At 34.4% G+C, this 17,654-nt stretch overlaps 1 protein-coding gene across 4 annotated transcripts in view; it reads right to left on the bottom strand.

Annotated features, from left to right (window-relative positions):
• Window positions 1-17,654, bottom strand: part of USP34 (ubiquitin specific peptidase 34) — a 264,454-nt gene that overhangs the window by 90,084 nt on the left and 156,716 nt on the right. For 3 of the 4 annotated variants that reach the window (XM_028089697.2, XM_028089696.2, XM_088026522.1), the window contains 10 exons: window positions 17,479-17,578; window positions 17,190-17,349; window positions 14,389-14,515; window positions 14,145-14,292; window positions 7,372-7,472; window positions 6,945-7,154; window positions 2,981-3,106; window positions 1,836-1,958; window positions 1,598-1,681; window positions 994-1,080 (listed from right to left, as the gene is read on the bottom strand). In XM_028089697.2, coding sequence (XP_027945498.1) covers window positions 994-1,080; window positions 1,598-1,681; window positions 1,836-1,958; window positions 2,981-3,106; window positions 6,945-7,154; window positions 7,372-7,472; window positions 14,145-14,292; window positions 14,389-14,515; window positions 17,190-17,349; window positions 17,479-17,578 — 1,266 coding nt within the window. The remainder of the gene's footprint in view (window positions 1-993; window positions 1,081-1,597; window positions 1,682-1,835; window positions 1,959-2,980; window positions 3,107-6,944; window positions 7,155-7,371; window positions 7,473-14,144; window positions 14,293-14,388; window positions 14,516-17,189; window positions 17,350-17,478; window positions 17,579-17,654) is intronic. The other variant, XM_088026523.1, reaches the window with a different exon arrangement.

Below are 17,654 nucleotides of genomic sequence, written 5' to 3'. Positions count from 1 at the left end.
CACAACAAAGAGACACCGTAAGTCACAGAACTACAATAATTAGTAATTGAATAGAGGTATCTATTCTAAAAAGGAAAATATCGTAATAAAATATGTAAAAAAATGGAAAAATAAGCATTAAAACCAGTGGTACGAATAACAACACCTTAGTACATAGTAATAGGTTTTCTAAATATATTTTCTTTTATTAACTTGATATTAAATCAAGAATACCCAACTACTATGTTCCACGATAATTCTAAAATAGGTGCTAAAAAAATTAATATTTGAATGTTTGATAATGCTATTCTGTTTTGTTGGAGGTCACGAAATGGAGCATCCATTCCATTTAGTTCAAAACCAGATTGTGCACTTTGGTATAGCAGTATCAATTTTTTAATATTCTACAATTTTACTTTCCTGATATTATAGAATAGTGCTGCTTCAAGTTAATAGTGGTAAAGTAAAAGTGCCTTTTTAAGAAAAAAGTTCCATTTTGTTGAGGACCAATAATTTTGTGAAATGCTGTAAAAATTCTGCAGCAATGTTCAATAGCTATAAAAATTTCTGAAGGCTTACTTTCAATTTCTGCACCTATTTCATTTCAGACCAGTCATAAATGGTCTGGAAACACATATTTGAGTAGCACTACTATAAAGGAAGAAATAGCCAAAACAAAATGAAACAATGAAAAAGGATGTTTTTCAAAATTAAACACATATAAACCAGACTGTATAATTATTTATTTGTATGTAATTTATCAACCTAACCTTTATGAATTAGCCACAGTTCAGAGTCACAAATTTTGGCACTTAAAGTTTAACAGAAATGACATGAAGAACTCTTCATGAATAATTAATCAGACTCCCTATTTTTTAAACATTAATTTTGCTACACTCCATGATTTTCCTCACGACAATGAAGCATGTAGCAAAAGTTATACTTGGTAATGAAAACCGGAAGTGCTAAAATAGTATAACTATTAACTCGTTAAAACAGTGAACTTTCACTTACCACAGTCCAGGATTCCTGCTCTTTAGGCTCCAGAATTCCAGAATTAAAAATTTCTAGTAACTGTTGAAGCCCGCCAGCAGCAACAAACTGTAAGCAATTATGAGAGTACTGGTAAGAGAGATGCAGCTACAAAATGTCATAAAGACCTGCTTTTTGATTCAATAACTGGATATGTGTGTGTGTTTATGTATATGCGTATGTAAAATATTATATATCTTTAATCTAGGAAATTACTCTGATTTAAATAACCAAAATAACTTCTATACAAAGTAGTAACACACATCTTATTTTCAAGAAATTTTTTAAAAAGATTCTTGCAAGTATCTATAAAGATATCTTTATATTCCATTGACCATTTAATCGCAGACACTAGGATGTCCTAACAAAGTATTCCAATAAAGAAAAAAAATAAGTGCTAAAAACAAGAGCACCGAGGCATTAAATAATCTCACCTTTCAACTGTGATTTGGAGTAATACATAATTTTTAACTATGCTTTATTTTAATAGTAAATTAGTTTAAACCTAATTAATAATCATGATGCCTACTTTTGGAAAATTAGAGATAATTTTTATCAATACACTGCATAACACATATGATCAAACCTTGCAACTCCAGGAATTTTTACTATTTTCCACTTGATCCTCACTTGAATCATCTGAATCTGGATAAAGATCACTGTAACTTCCCTGTAGGAATGGCAAAAAAAAAAAAAAAAGAAGAAGAAGAAGAAGAAAAGGTGCAGGAGAAAAAAATTATTTTAGAATTGAAAAATAACACATTCTGGAATTCAGCTCCAGACAAAATACAAATATTTCATGGTAAGAATGGAAATTCAATTACCGTTGACTCTCTCCTTATCCTCCTGTTAGGTTTTCCTAGTGCTTCAATAATTTCCAGGGCATATAATAGCTTGTGAGCACTTTTAATTTTGAGAAGTTCTTTCCAATTAAGTCCATCATTACTCTTAAATTAAAAAAGAAAAACATAGGTTTTCTCAAACCAACTTAATAAGGGACCCCTCTCAAAATAAACTTTAAGGAAAGTGATGCTATGTAAGAACTCAAATATAACATACACATTGAAATAGTTTCAAACATATGAAGACCAACTATATAACTGGTACTCATGGTATGCTTAACACACCAGTTATTCATTAAATTTTGTTAAAATTCATATACAAACAGCAGCATAGGAAAAAAAAATTCTATCTTATTAACACTCACAACAGACGAGGCAATTCAATATCTTCCCAGTGAAAAACACTGGGTAGCCTATTTGAATGCAGTAACTTTTAAAGATATAGAAATAGTAAAGTCTATATTTAACACGTACAAAGTCACACCTACACATTTAAAAGTCATATACAAATACATAAATCGTAAAATATTGTTATCTAATCTCAATTTATGAAATGATATTCACACAATGTACAGAGCTAGTCTGAGTCATCAACCACCATTTGCCAGGCCTACCCTCCTCACATCTAAATTATCTGAGACACAGGACCTTCTGAAATCATATGACCAAGACCCAAATCATAAAATCCATTAGCACACAACATTAGGACACTGTTTTTCCATTCATCCTATAAATGTTCTATTGGTATCTCCACAAAGTAACCCTTTATTATATAGCTTTTTAAAAATTAATCTAATTTTAACACATCTTTACAAAGACATCCAACACACCTGAGGTCATGGCCCTATAGGAATGCGTTCAGAACATATAGTAATATGAAAAAATACTAATATAAAAACAAATTATGTTTTCTAAAGGTAATTTTAGAAAACAACCTTGGCCTTGTATTAGGCCTATATTATTCAACCTCACTAACAAATAAATGAATGTTAAAATGAACTGGTAGTTTTTACCTATTAAATGGGCAAAATTTTACGGAGGATATAGGTCAACAAGCAATCTCATATACTGGAGGAATGTAAAATAGTGCCATCCTCTAGGAGAGTAAAAAGACCTTGGGGGTTTACCTGTTCATCTGAGATATTCTGGAATGCCATCAACATGTTAGGACATGTAGGAAGAAGCATCAGTAGCTCCCATACACGCCTGGAGAGATTTTCTGCATGAAGATGAAGTTCTTCACATCTTAAGCTCTACACAAATAAGAACAACTGCATATCAAGACAGATCACTAAAAAAAAAAAATCTAAACTCTAGTTCAACATTTTTGCATAAAACCCTTGATTATCAAATTTGATAATATTTTTCAGTCTTACATTAGAAGTGAGAAACCATTTGTCTCATGGTAAATAATTTATACCTTTATCTTTTTATTTTATTATTATTTATAAACAACAAATACATCTATTCAATAAATTGATCGTCATGTCAAAGTAGTAGTTTTTCAACTTGCTGTTATTGAACGCTTTTTGGAAGAAGAGTGACCTGTAAATCTTGGCACTTTATTCAGGAAACTTTTCAAATAGAAGTGAAAACATCTGTTTTACAAAGCCATTCAAGTAAATTTCAAGAACATTACCAACTGTTTCCTCTTTGCAGGTCACTATTCTAACTAGGACAAAGTCCTGGTAATGGTGAATTAAGGCCTTGATCTTACATTTGGGAAAAGAGTACAGCTGTTTCTTTTTTATATTGCTAATCCATACCTTATTTTTCAGTCTCAGATAAGCAGAAGTTTAAGAGGAAAGCAAACAATTTTAAAGAACCTACTTTTTCCCATTATATATTAAATTTGAATTTTTTTTTTTAAGATTTTATTTATTTATTTGACACAGAGAGAGAGAGCACAGCAGGGGGACCAGTAGACAGAGGGAGAGGGAGAAGCAGGCTCACCAAGCAGGGAGCCCGATGCGGGGCTCGATCCCAGGATTATGGAATCATGACCTGAGCGGAAGACAGATGCTTAATGACTGAGCCACCCAGGTGCCCCTAAATTTGAATTCTGTAAGACGCTGAGATAATAGTAACCTGAAGAACGTTTCAGAAAGTACGTAAGAAGTAGGCAAGTTTCCTCTATTTAAAAAATTAAAACATAACCTCAAAAGGTAAATAAACAGCTAAAGCTAAAATTTAGAATTTTCCACAGTATGAATTTGTATAATTCTATTACTGCTGCTGCCAGTGATTTTTTTCACTATAATACAGTCCACGGGATGTCAAAAGATTCTTCTATATATCTATAAAAAGTTTAGTTCTTTTTGTATAATGATATAAAGCTAGTATACACTTAAAGCAAGCAAATCTTGTTTCAAAGTATCCTTTGCTTTTCTCAATCCTGATGAAGAGAAGCAACCCAAAGTAACATTTTTGGTTTAGCTGGAGAAATGGCACTGAAAGTACTTCAGTAAAATAGAATTCATTCCTTTGTAAACACCAAGTTAAAAAAAGGAAAAAAAGGATGTATTCTGTGCAAAAAAAAAAAAAAAGAAAAATGAAAAAAAAATCCCAGGTGTAAATGACTATGTGCTATGTTATGATTAAAAAAACCCTACCACCCTTTATTTTTATAACCTTCTGCAAGACCAAACCAGTTTTGGACAACAAAGAGACCCCACATTGACAATGGCATACTTGCCACAAAGTTCAGTCAAGTATCTGCTAAAAAATGAATTCTTCCCAACCAGTTCAGGCCTCAGGTGGACTATTACAATGGACTATTAATTGGGCCTCCTACCTCCAGTCTTTCTCTAATACATCTACTCCACACTAACACCTAAACTTTGTTTCTAATAGCCCATAACAGCTTTCTTTTTGTTCCTTTAAAACCTTCCATGATGATGACAATCCATTTTACAAAGAAGAAAAAAATCTCATATGGCCCTTTGTGGTATAGGTTCCAATCTCCTTCTTGATCTTTTTTTGAATTACACTATACTCATGCTCCCAGTTTTTCAAACATGCATTCACTTTTCTGTGAATCTGTAATGCTTCTCTTTGCTCTCCTCAGCAGCTGGACCCAATTTAAAAGACTCCCCCTTTGCAAAACCTTCCCCAAATTTTCACTCCCACCCTATGTTCCCATAACACACTGCACAGCCACCTCCCAGAAAACTGAAGAATTCTTCTAATTATCTTTCTCTCTTTTCAACTGCCAATACGGTGCTGACATGAATTAAAGGTCATTAAGTATGTGTGTCATAAAATACAAAAGGTAAAAAAAAGTCAGGTTCAAGGGCATCTGTTACTGATTATGCTGCTTGAACAAAAGAAGGATTTTTTAAGAATTTCTTGTTTGTTTTATTTATTTATCTGACAGAGAGAGAGAGAGAAAGAGAGCAAGCACAAGCAGGGGGAGTGGCAGAAGGAGAGGGAGAAGCAGACGCTCTGCTGAGTGGGGACCCCGATGTGGGGGTCGACCCCAGGACTCCGGGATCATGACCTGAGCTGAAAACAAGACACTTAACTGACTGAGCCACCCAGGTGCCCCCGATTTTTTAAGAATTTAAAAATGTGCTACCACAAGAGTAAAGGCTATGGGGAACAGAGGACTCACCAGCAGCTACTACTGCATCCATGACCAAACACATTTTGAAAATATGGAAAAAAGTCATTTAACATTCTTGGGAAAGAAAGTAATAGTACCACTATTTTGTTTGCCACTCAATCTCAAAATAATTCACTGCATGAAACACATCAATGAACATCATCTTAGGATAAGTCCATTTAAAGGCATTAAAAAAAAAAAAAGCCAGCAGACTAATACTGAATCCTTTAGGTGATCTCATACACTCCCTTGAGTTTAAATACTATCTTTATAGTGATTACCCATATCTTATTTCTCCAGCCCAAGCCCCTGCTCTGAGCTCCAAAAACTCATTTATCCAACTGCCTCCTTGACATCTCCCCTTAATGTCCCATGAGCATCCCTTCTTCATCTCAAATGGAATCTACCCAGTTGCTCAAGCCAGAAACCTGGACACCATCTCCTGTTTTCCTTGTTCCTGAACATTAGTCTATCCCCACTCTTAATCCAAACCAATTAAGTTGACTTAATTTGTCCACTTCCATCATTCTATTCCAGGGCACCATCAAGTCTTCCTTGGATTAGTGCATTAGGCTCCTCACTGCTTTTTCTATTCTTGCCAACCAAATCTATTACCTTGAAAACCAGAATCAGAATGTGTGCTCCTCCTCTGCTTAAAACACTTTACTGCTGTTCACCTTACTATGAGTAAAACGGAAACAAGTTGCCATGGCCAGTCTGGTTCCACTCACCTTTCCAATCTTATTCCTCTCCCACTACCCTCCACATTCTACTCATTATTTGCTCTCTAACAATTCCTAGACCTGCCTGATTCTTTATATGAAGGGCTTCAGGAATGAGAATACTGTGTGCAGACGATCCCTCAATTCTCCTCATTTAGTTGGCTCCTTTTCATCCTTCTAACTCAGATTACATATGGTTTCCCTCAGAGAAAACTTCCCTGACCAAATAATACACATAAATGAGTTTCTGTCTATCACTATTCCCTAATAATGTCAGTCTTAGCAGCTACTCTCTAAAATTTAGCTGTTAAGTTTACCTGCAGCTATCTGCAAGTCATATCAATTATTTGACTTCCCCACTGGACTGAAGGCTGAAACTGTGCCTATTGTGATCCTTGTAAAACAATACTTAAAAGAGTGTACCACATCATATTAGGCACTTAAATACCTAATGAATGACTAAATGGGCTCTTGCATTCTACTGTTCTTAAGAGATTACTGAGAATGAAGCGCCTGGGTGGCTCAAACGTCCAACTCTTAATTCGGCTTGGGTCAAGATCTCAGGGTTGTAAGATTGAGCCCTGTGATGGGTTCCATGCTCAGTGTGGAGTCTGCTTGAGATTCCCTCTGCCCCTCCCCCTGCTCATGCACACACACTGTCTCTCAAATAAAATCTTAAAAAAGAGAGAGAGATTACTGAGAAAATTATTTTTTGCTCAACAGAAAAACAAACAATACACTATAAAAATGAAATGATATAGTCACCTCACTATCTTCCACTGCCACTTTTCCTGAGGGTGGTTTAAATGACGCCAGCATCTCTAATAAATCAAAAAGAGTCGTTAAATGAGGCTCTTGTAAAAGCAAAAGCATCGGAATGTTGTCCTTCTGAGGAGGTGGTAGGCAAGATGCTGGCAGCTGAACACCTTCCCCCTTCCGTTCTCTCCTTGGTGCGCCCAAAGATACAAATACCATCTATAAAAACAATAGCAAAAGGGGAAAACAACAACACATAATTAGACATATCAAGTTTTGGTTTACTAAATCTCTTAAGTATAAAATAACTTCACACACACAAATTCACATACACTTAAAAGCAGTAACAACTGCTTTTGAAGGATACCTTCAACTATTCAACTGTTGACTCTAACAGTCAATAGACCATTAAAACTCAAAACACATTTGTGTGTACCTGCATATCCTTAAAACCAAGCTCATGAAGTGCTTTTTCATCATAATCTGTTGTTAACTCATGTCCAGATGAAATCATCCTGACAGGTCCCATAAGGCCTCCTTAAAAACAGCAAAAAACGTTAACTGAACATTTCTATGAAAACTAACTTATGTGCTGACACAAATACATGGTTACATTGTGTGAGCCCTCCTCCTAACCACTCACTCTAAAAAGCCTCATTTCACTAAATTAATCCCTTATTCTGCTTTATCTTTCCTTAAAGCACTGAGTAGCAATCTGAAATTATATATTTATTGGTCTTGCCTCAAAAACAAAAACAAAAACAAAAACCCAGTTCCATAAAGGTAGACATTTTATTACATTCAGCGATGTGGTTCTAGCACTAGAACATAGTAGGCATTCAAATTTATTGTTTAATCCATGAATTTTTAAAAAAAGAAAATGCTTGGTAAGAGTATGAAATTAAGCAAAGTGATGAAATACCTAATGAATGATTTAAACTTAAATATTGTTAAATTTTATTAACTTCATGTAGAAAAATTCCATTGGACAGACACTACACAGCTCCTTAGGAGTGAATGATATAGGACTACTGCTTTTCCATAATGACACAATTCTTCATCAAAACCATGTTATTGTAATTTTTAAATATTTTATTTTACTTTAAGATTTATTTATTTGGGGGGGGAAGAAGAAGAAGCAAACTCCCCACTGAGCTGGGAGCCCAACGTGGGGCTCCATCCCAGGACCCTGGGATCACGACCTGAGCTAAAGGCAGATGCTTAACCCACTGAGCCACCCAGGAGCCCTGCAATTTTTAAATATTTTAAAGCTAGTATTGAAATTCATTTCTCTATTACTCTTTTGGGTTTTCCTCTCAGCACTTCTGATACTGCTTAATCACACAGTTTATGATTCAGAGTAATTTCATCAAATTTAAAATTAAAATTCCATTAAGATTTCAGGTAGAATATATTAAGAATATATATTATATTTGTACAGAGACATGCTAAGTAGATATACTTAGTTAAGTGTTCATTTATATATCTCAACAGAAACTCTATGTTAAACCTAAATACTTTGGCAGACTTTAATTAAAATATCTTTTCTACCTTATTGAGATAATAATACAATCTATGACGGCTGATCTTTTTTAAAATATCGAGATAAAACATCCTTAGTTGTGATATGAAGTGCTAAGATAATTTACAGCTGACTTGGTTCCAAGTGCATCAGATACTCTCACCATGCATAACTTTGTTCCAAGAGAGAACTAAGATGGCTAGTACTTTATTTAGGCTTTTGGATTCTACTTGATGTGAGAAAGCCCTATATGTTGTATTACACATTAACTTTTGATTATAATGGTTGAGTTGGCTTTTACAATTAACCGAACAGCTTTCTATCTTTTACCACTTTTGAAAGCATCTTTATCATAAAAATTGCTTTTTCTGGGCAACCCTCTCGGGTCCCCTCCCCTCTGGGAGATTTGTACTATCACTTTGGTATCGCTCAATAAACCTTGCTTTCTTGCTCACCAAAAGGAAAAAACAAAAAACAAAACCAAATTGCTTATTTCTTAAGAGTTCTGGAAAGAGTTACTACTTTTTAAATATTTCAAATCTTAATGTAGTAAATCTTTCAAAATAGGAAAAAGTAACAAGAAATCTGGAAAAACTCTTAAGGTTACAATGGCATATTAAACAACACATCTACTTTTTACCCTCTGAAACTCCAATAGTAAATTTTCAAAATTTTACTAATTTTGGACAGGGAAAAAAAGCAGAGACAATACCAACCAAGTCTGCAAGTTGAAAAGCAAGTGAACTTGTGGCAACTAGCAAGACCCCCAAAAACCTAAATCTCAATCCAGAGACAGCTTACAATCTGTATTTATACTGGTTGAACACAGGAAGAAAATCAAACACCTGACAAACAATGGGGAGAGGTGGAAGTGGAGAAAGAGAGAGGGAGAAGGAGGGAGACAAAGGGAAAAAGAGAGGAAAGGAGAAAAGGAAAATAAGAGCAGCTCAGCACTGTGAGATTAAAAAAAGAGTGTAGGATACATTTATCTAGAGGCCTAGAAATTTAGGTCAAGGGGAAAGGAAAAAGAAAAAATATTTGAAAAAAATATAATTGCTAAACCTTTTTCAAATGTGATAAATATAAACGCAAAGACCCAAGAAGCTGAACTTACCCAAAGTGCATAAACACAAAAACCCAACAAGACACATTAAAATCAAACTGCTGAAAACCAATATCAAAAAAAAAAAAATCTTGGGGCACCTGGCTAGCCCAGTTGGTAGAGCATGCAACTCTTAATCTCAGAGTCATGAGTTCAAGCCCCATACTGGCGGTAGAGCTTACTTTAAAAAAATTTAAAACCCAAAACAACAAAAAATTTCTTTAAAAAAAGACATACTGTGGGTGCGCCTGGATGGCTCAGTCAGTTAAGCGTCCAACTCTTGATTTTAGCTCAAGTCATTCATCTCAGGGTTGTGAGATTGAGCTTGCCATCTGGCTCCACACTGGGCATGGAGCCTACTTAAGAATCTCTCCCCCACAACCCTCTAAAAAAGGGGGCAGGGTCACCTGGGTGGCTCAATCGGTTGAGTGTCAGGCTCTTGATTTTGGATCAGGTTGTGATCTCAGGGTCCTGGAGTGAAGCCCTGAGACGGCTACAAGCTTTGCACTGAGTCTGTTTGGGATTCTTTCCCTCTTCTTCTCCCTCCCCCTCCTCACGTGTGTGCCCTCTCTCCCTCGTTAAAATAAATAAAATCTTTAAAAAAAAAAAATACACTGTATATACAAAGGATGAAAGAAAAGAAACCACACACTTTCAAACAGAAACTCTGCAAACCAAATGACAAGGGGTTTAACTATTTACTAAGTCCTGAAAAGAAAACAATCCTTGACATACGATTCTATGTCCAGTGAAAATATCCTTCAAAAAAGAAGGTAAGATGAACTTTTTTCTCAAACAAAAGCTTGAGAAATATATCACTGAAAGACTTGAAGTACAAACATTTTTAGAGGAAGTTCATTAGGAAAAAAAGAGAAACCAAATGGAAATTTTGATCTACACATGGCAATGAAGAATGCCAAAATGGAAAATATATGGTAAAAGAAAAGATGAGATGAAACTAATAAAAAATAATCAGATAATTTGCTAAACATTCTACTTAAAATGCAGGAACCATGAGTCTGAATTTTAAAAGCTTCAACAATTTAAAAAAACACCAATGGCCTCAAAAAGATATTTCAACCAAACAGAGCTACCCTACAACCCAGCAACTGCACTACTGGGTATTTGCCCCGAAGATAAAAATACAGTGATCCAAAGGGGCACGTGCACCCCAATGTTTATAGCAGCAATGTCCACAATAACCAAACGATGGAAAGAGCCTAGATGTCCACAACAGATGAATGGATAAAGAAGATGTGTACACACACACACACACACACAGGAATATTATACAGCCATCAAAAAATGAAATCTTGCCATTTGCAACAACATGGATGGAACTAGAGGGTATTATGCTAAGCAAAATGAGTCAATCAGAGAAAGACAATGATCATGTGATCTCACTGATATGAGGAATTTGAGAAACAAGACAGAGGATCATAGGGGAAGGGAGGGAAAAATTAAACAAGACGAAACCAGAAGGGGAGACAAACCATAAGAGACTCTTAATCTCAGGAAACAAACTGAGGGTTGCTGGAGTGGAGGGGGGTGGGAGGGATGGGGTGGCTGGGTGATAGACATTGGGGAGGGAGATAGGAGCTATGATCAGTGCTGTGAATTGTGTAAGACTGATGAATCACAGACCCGCACCCCTGAAACAAATAATACGTTATATGTTAATTAAAAAAATAAAAAGAATAAAAAAGATATTTCAACTATGAAAACAGGAGTACTCAGGGAGTAACAAAGAGATGTTAGATACTAAAAGCATGACAGCGAAAACTCAAAAGAAGGAATGCAAAATAAAGTTGAAAACATCTCTCGGGAAGTTTAAAGCCAAAGAAATGAAACATGAGAAAGATAAGTAAATTTGGAATAATCCAAGAGATAAAACATGTAGATAATGAAGAAATTTCTAGACAGAAATTATTAAATAGCAGACAGGAAATCAATAAACTAATTCAAGAAAATGCCCTCAAACTTAAAGATACAAGTTGCCAAACTAAGAGTTGCCAACCTATATAGCAAAGTACCCAGCACAATTGTTGAAAACAGACCAAATACTCAGAGCAGGTATTACAAAATTTCAGCATATTACGAACAAGAAGACTCATTCAGTTCTACAAAAGAAAAAAGCAGAATATGTAAAAAATGTCAGAAAGCAAATGGCTCCAGAATACTGAACAGCAAAAACAGAAGCAAGAAATGCAGTGCAGCAATACCTCCAAAATTCTGAAATGGGGCACCTAGGTGGCTCAGTTGGATGAGCGTCCAACTCTTGGTTTTGGCTCAGGTCATGGGTCTCATAGGTCATGAGATCAAGCCCTGTGCTGGGCTCCACGCTCAGCAGGGAGTCTGCTTGAAAGATTCTCTCCCTCTACCCTCCCCCCCAAATAAATAAATCTTAAAAAAAAATAAAATTCTGAAACAAAATTATTTCCAACCTAGACTTCTATACCCAGCCAAATTACCATTTAAGTACAGAAACATGAGAAACAAATTTTTGATTATTCAAAGAATCAAAACTTTACCCCATCAATCTCTCAAGAAGCTACTGAACAACTGCACTATATTCCAGCAAACAACAACAAGTGAAACAAGAAGGCATGGGACACCAGAAACAGGATATCCAACACAGAACAGAGAAAAAGAGAATTACCAGGAGGATGGTAAAGGACAGCCTACTGCTGTGTGCCAGCCTTGGACAATGATGAATTGAGGGGCCATTATGACCAAAATGCCTGCTACCTTCATAGTATCTTCTCTGAGGAAGGAACAGCAAGTGGACCTTACCTGGATTCATATGTGTACCTGAACTACCTTCACCATATGCTAGTGAAGTTTCTACCCCCATCTCTATGTCCTACTACCTGAATCAAGAGAAAACATTCTTATCTCACCGAAGAAATTCTTCCTTATTCTACCCCTGAGAGCTAAAGTACGTCATGAAAAGATTGGAAACTCTAGGACTATATTTCTGTTCGATATTCCAGCATCTTGCCAAAATTATAGCAGAGAACTTTCCTACTGACACCTTCAGATGAGGTTTTATAAAAACCTTTAAAGAAGGTCAAAATACACCGTCTTCAGCTTGTTTCCTTCTCTGATCCTTTAACCTAATTAACAACTGTACTCCCATTTTCCTTAATCTATCAAGTTTATGCTTATCTGTTTCACAAAACTAAATACATATTTTAGGAATATATATACCCAAGGTAAAGGCATAAAGAACACACACATAAAAAAAATGATAAACTATAAAATCAAGATAGTGTTAAAGAGAAGTGGAAAAGAGGATATTAAAGAGGGATACACAAGTAGCTTCTAATAATGTTCCAGTTCTTAATCTGGATGGTACGTACATGGACAGTTTTCATTTTATTATTACTCATTTCATACTCTCTTATTTACGTATGATATATTTCAACATAAGAAAGGGGATACCTTTTGACCTGAAAATTCCATAACTAGGTATTTAGCCAACATGCATTAAATGATATATGTGTAGGGATATTCTTTGTGCATTGCTGGTAAATAGTAAACAAAGGGAAACAACCTAAATGCCCATTAAGAGAAGAAAAGTAAAACACATCACAGCACCACCATATTTAAAAATTTGTATATTTAAAAAGAATGAAGTAACTTTCTAGTGCACTATAAATAGAATGCTACCATTTATGTTTTACGTACATAAATAATTCTTACATTACATGTTGGTATCTCTTGTTGGATATGTAAGAAGCCAACAATAACATGTGCCTCAGGAGAAGGGAAATGGATGGTTTAGAGATGGGGGTAGGAGGGAGACTTTTCAACATCTCTTCTACTGTGACAAGAATATTTATTAATTATTTAAGAACAAAATTTAAGACCTGATACTTTAGAAGACACATATGGTTTCATCTTAAGCATGATCATCTGAAAGATGCCAAAGATTTATCATTGCACATAGGCAAATTAAAAATCCTAAAAACTTCCAAACTTTAAGATTTTTTTTCTAAATATACATATAGCCTGTTACATTTTACTTAAAATTTAAAGCTCTGAAATTATAACACCTTTCATGGTTGTTCCTCTGATTAGCTCATATTTTATGTACTATGGAAAGCCACTAAAAATGCTCTAGTGGTTACAGTAAAGGTGGAATCAAGTATGCTTTTTGGACCTATATGAAAAATTTCTTAATAGGATACTCTTTTGGAGGGAAGGGGAGATACACAGGTGGGATTTAAGGGTGTATTATTTTCATATGCTCTGGGAAAAAAAAGAAATGAAATATACCAAAATGACCAAAAAATTTTATTGCATAAAATTAGGTACTTAAGTAGTGCATGGAAAGTAAAACTGGTAATTCCCACACTGCTTATCAAATAACCTCAGAAGTAAAATTTTTTTGAGAAAAATGAGGAAAAACATTTGCAAATAACTTCTGTAGCAACTCTTAACTCCTCTCTGTGAATCAATGGCACCCTACCAAAAGGAGGGGAGCCATGAACATGCTTGGTACTCTTAAAAGAAGCAAAGCTTCTAAGTTGATATATTAACAGAACCTAAAATATATGAAAATGTAAACTGTTGGACTTACCGGGAAACTCTCCCTTTCGACTGCTTTGACCAAACTCCTGAAGCTGAGCTTGTTGATTTATTTGTTCTTTCTGTAAATTTTCATACCAATGAGTTACTTCAGCCCTAAGATCTGCTACCTGGTCACTAGGATACATTTCAATAGTCATCTGAAATATGAGATGCAACCAATTTAAAAATACAACAAGAACAGATATTTGAACTGGGAAATGTTATCAATTTGGAAACTAAAATTATTTAACTACCTTGTCAGGAAGTCCAGCTGGTTGGCATACAACCCTTAGCGGCAGGGACTGTTTGTCACTCAGTGCTTTCAAATGACTACTAATACCAGTGCCTTCAATTTGCCACTGTCTGAGATGGTACGCAAACCTAAAACACACAAAAACCACACATAGGAAGAATATCATTTTAAACCATGTTAATGTTACAGAAGTTTTTAATATTTTTACAAAATGAAAAAGCCCACAAAAGGTTCTAGCACATTCCAACTTACTCTACAGCATTAAGTTTAGATTCATCATACTGCATCAACTTAAATGTATAAATACAGCTAAGAGTTCCTTAAAAGATACTTTACAAGAAAAATTACTGAGGAAAAAATTTCCCATTAAGAACATTATCTTTTTTTTTTTTTTTTAAGGGGGAGGAGGGAGGCAGTAGAGGGGAGGAATTCAAAGAAACAAACTAATCCAGGAAATGGCAAGTTCTCATTCCTACATTCACAAGAGGAAAAAAAGTATTGGGAAACATTTTTCAGAAACAGAAATGCATTCTAGTAAATATATGCCTAAGAGAATTTGAGAGCTAACTCCATGACTGCTAAAATTATAAAATAAACCACAAAGACTAATCTTAAGGGAGAAAGGCATCTAGCAGGTCACTCACTAAATACTGTCAGTTTTCTAACTGATTTTCAGTTGTTTGAAGACAGGATCCAGGATACCTGAATTTCGTTAAGAAAAGAATTATCAATGTCAAAAACTAATCAGCAATTCTAAAATAGAAGGACAAAAAGTAAGGAAATAAATGGACCTGATTTCCTAGAAGGGATCCAATGTCCAGCTTTTACGGCTGAACAAACGAGTAATCTTAATCTTGAGGCTGGATAATTCTTAAGTCGTGGGCGGGGGTACGCGGGGAAACAGTCTTTGTGCACAGTAGGATGTTTAGCAGCACTATCACTATCTACTATATGCCAATAGTACCCCCTTCTCCCTTAAGTTGTGGTAATCAAAAGTGTCTCTACAAACTACCTAAGGCCCCCTGGCAAACAAAATCACTCTGGTTGAGAACCACTCTTTAAATTACAATATTTCCTCTTAAAAAAAAAAAAAAAAAAAAAGTTTTAAAAGACAGTTTTACTCTCTTAATATAAGGAATACACAAACACAATAATTACTTTATATTTTCATTCTATAAATGTTAGGCAATTTTAAATTAGAATTAAGCACATTAAGCACTTGAAATTCTACAGTGATACTACACAAAGGTGTGCATGAAAATTCCTGACATTTTTAAACTAGCTCTTAGTATTGTGAATATTCAATTGTTCTCTAGTTTCTCTACCTGCCACCCAAAAAATAAATATTTATATAAGTTATTTAACACCAACATTAACTTTTAGAGCAAAACATGTTCAAACATAAAAGATTTCTAGCAAAGAATACTACAATCATTTTCCATGAGTTAGAAAAAAATTGTACATCTGAGAAGGGATTTTTGAAGTGAAATTCATTCAACTTACAAATAGGAGCACTGAATTCTAGGAAACTTAACTTATTTTTAAAGACTTTTAAAATAAATGCTTATTTTAAAAACACAAGTAAGACTGTGTGAGGACTAAGGGTTTAAACCACTAGGCCCTTTTTGGTTTGTTGTTCGTAGACTCTGAAGCAAAAAAGAAAATTTTGGAAAAATACATATTATCTCATTAATAGTACCTATCTCTAACAGGAAGAGATAGATTATGATGACTTTCATTTTTTTGCAGTATTACCCTTAATTTTATAATTAGTATTTATTTTTATTAATTTGAGTAAGACACATCACATTTGCTTATTTATTTTTATTTTTTGGAGTGGTAAAAGTTACGAGGCAGTGTGATGTCCTTTTCCAAAAAACTCTATATAGAGTTCCCTTACACATTCTTTAAAAACACAAGGAATTATTAAAGTATAATTCCCACAAATTGCAATCATAATCAAAATAATTTGCAATGCCCAAATATATTAAATCATGAAGCCATGTTATTTATAAGGAATGTGTAGAGTATCTTTTTATTATTTCCTGATAATTTAAATAGAATCTCAAAAAATATAAACTGTATGACTCATTATCAAACTAAGCTCTGCAGTTGAAAGATTAATTTTAACAATTTTTGCCAACACAGTTCGTTGTACTTTTACATTTAGTCATGATTTTTAACAAACAGAATTTCTTAATTAAAACTATCTACTCACCTTTCATTTCAGTCGATATATTCATAAATGTTAATTTGCTTTATTTCTGTATTACACAGGGTATGTCTAAATTAATTATACAGATATTCATTAACACAGAATTTTTTGATCATGTTTCCATGGTAAATGGAAATTCAAAATTAAAATACTGTCTCCTAGTCCAGGAAGAAAAAAAAACAGCAAATGAAACAAATGACTCAACTTGATTCAACTATGAGAGATTATTCGATGTTCTTGGTGAGGGTTTTAGTGAAACTTTTTTTGGTGGTGGTGTTCTGCCTTTCAATCACTGTAATACTTTCTTAGAGGTGTAATTCTGTCTAGAGAGTCTTATTCATGCATATCTTCTCAGAACTCAAGAATTTTTAAAGTTCCACAATATTTACTGGGAACCTATGATGCCTTCACGGCAAAATGATACATATTATGAATAAAAGTACTTCTATTACTACTAACTCTTCACTTGTGGTAAGTTAAGCTTTCTACCTGCCCCAACAAAACCTTTAAGAATACTTTTGTACATGTCAGCAATAAAAAAAAAAAGGCCTGATATTCACTGTAATAATGTGGTATAAAACAATTACCTTCTCCTAAATGCTTCCAGATGCGTCTTCAGCATAAGGAGTCCTCTTTCTATTACAGTGAGACTTGAGTGTGATTCCTGTTCAAGACTGCTAGAAGCTATCATGAGACTCTCCATACACTTACTAATAAATTCTTGCTCCTTCTCCAAACCCGTTTTACCTGAAAATCAGATGTTTAGACAGTATATCAATCTTTATTGTTTAGCTATGTTAAAAAAAAAAAAAAGAACTGTAGCTAAACAAAAATCCTCACATTAGAAATTATCAGACAATATTCTAAATCACTCACCATTAATATAATAGGAGTTAATATACTGGATAGCTGCTCGACTGACATCACCAGATTGTGCTCTTAAAGCAATGCCCCAAAATTGGTCCATACCACAAAGCTAAGAAAGAAAATATGATGACATCTATAAATCTTATTGTCGAAATGTAAACAATTAGAAGACTGAAGTAGTTTCA

Source organism: Eumetopias jubatus, unplaced genomic scaffold, assembly GCF_037043125.1.
Source record: "Eumetopias jubatus isolate StellerSeaLion01/CBP00866 unplaced genomic scaffold, mEumJub1_p1.0 scaffold_9, whole genome shotgun sequence".
NCBI classification, from domain to species: domain Eukaryota; kingdom Metazoa; phylum Chordata; class Mammalia; order Carnivora; family Otariidae; genus Eumetopias; species Eumetopias jubatus.
Note: the sequence above shows the minus strand (reverse complement) of the source record. Positions and strands in the feature narration are given on the sequence as shown.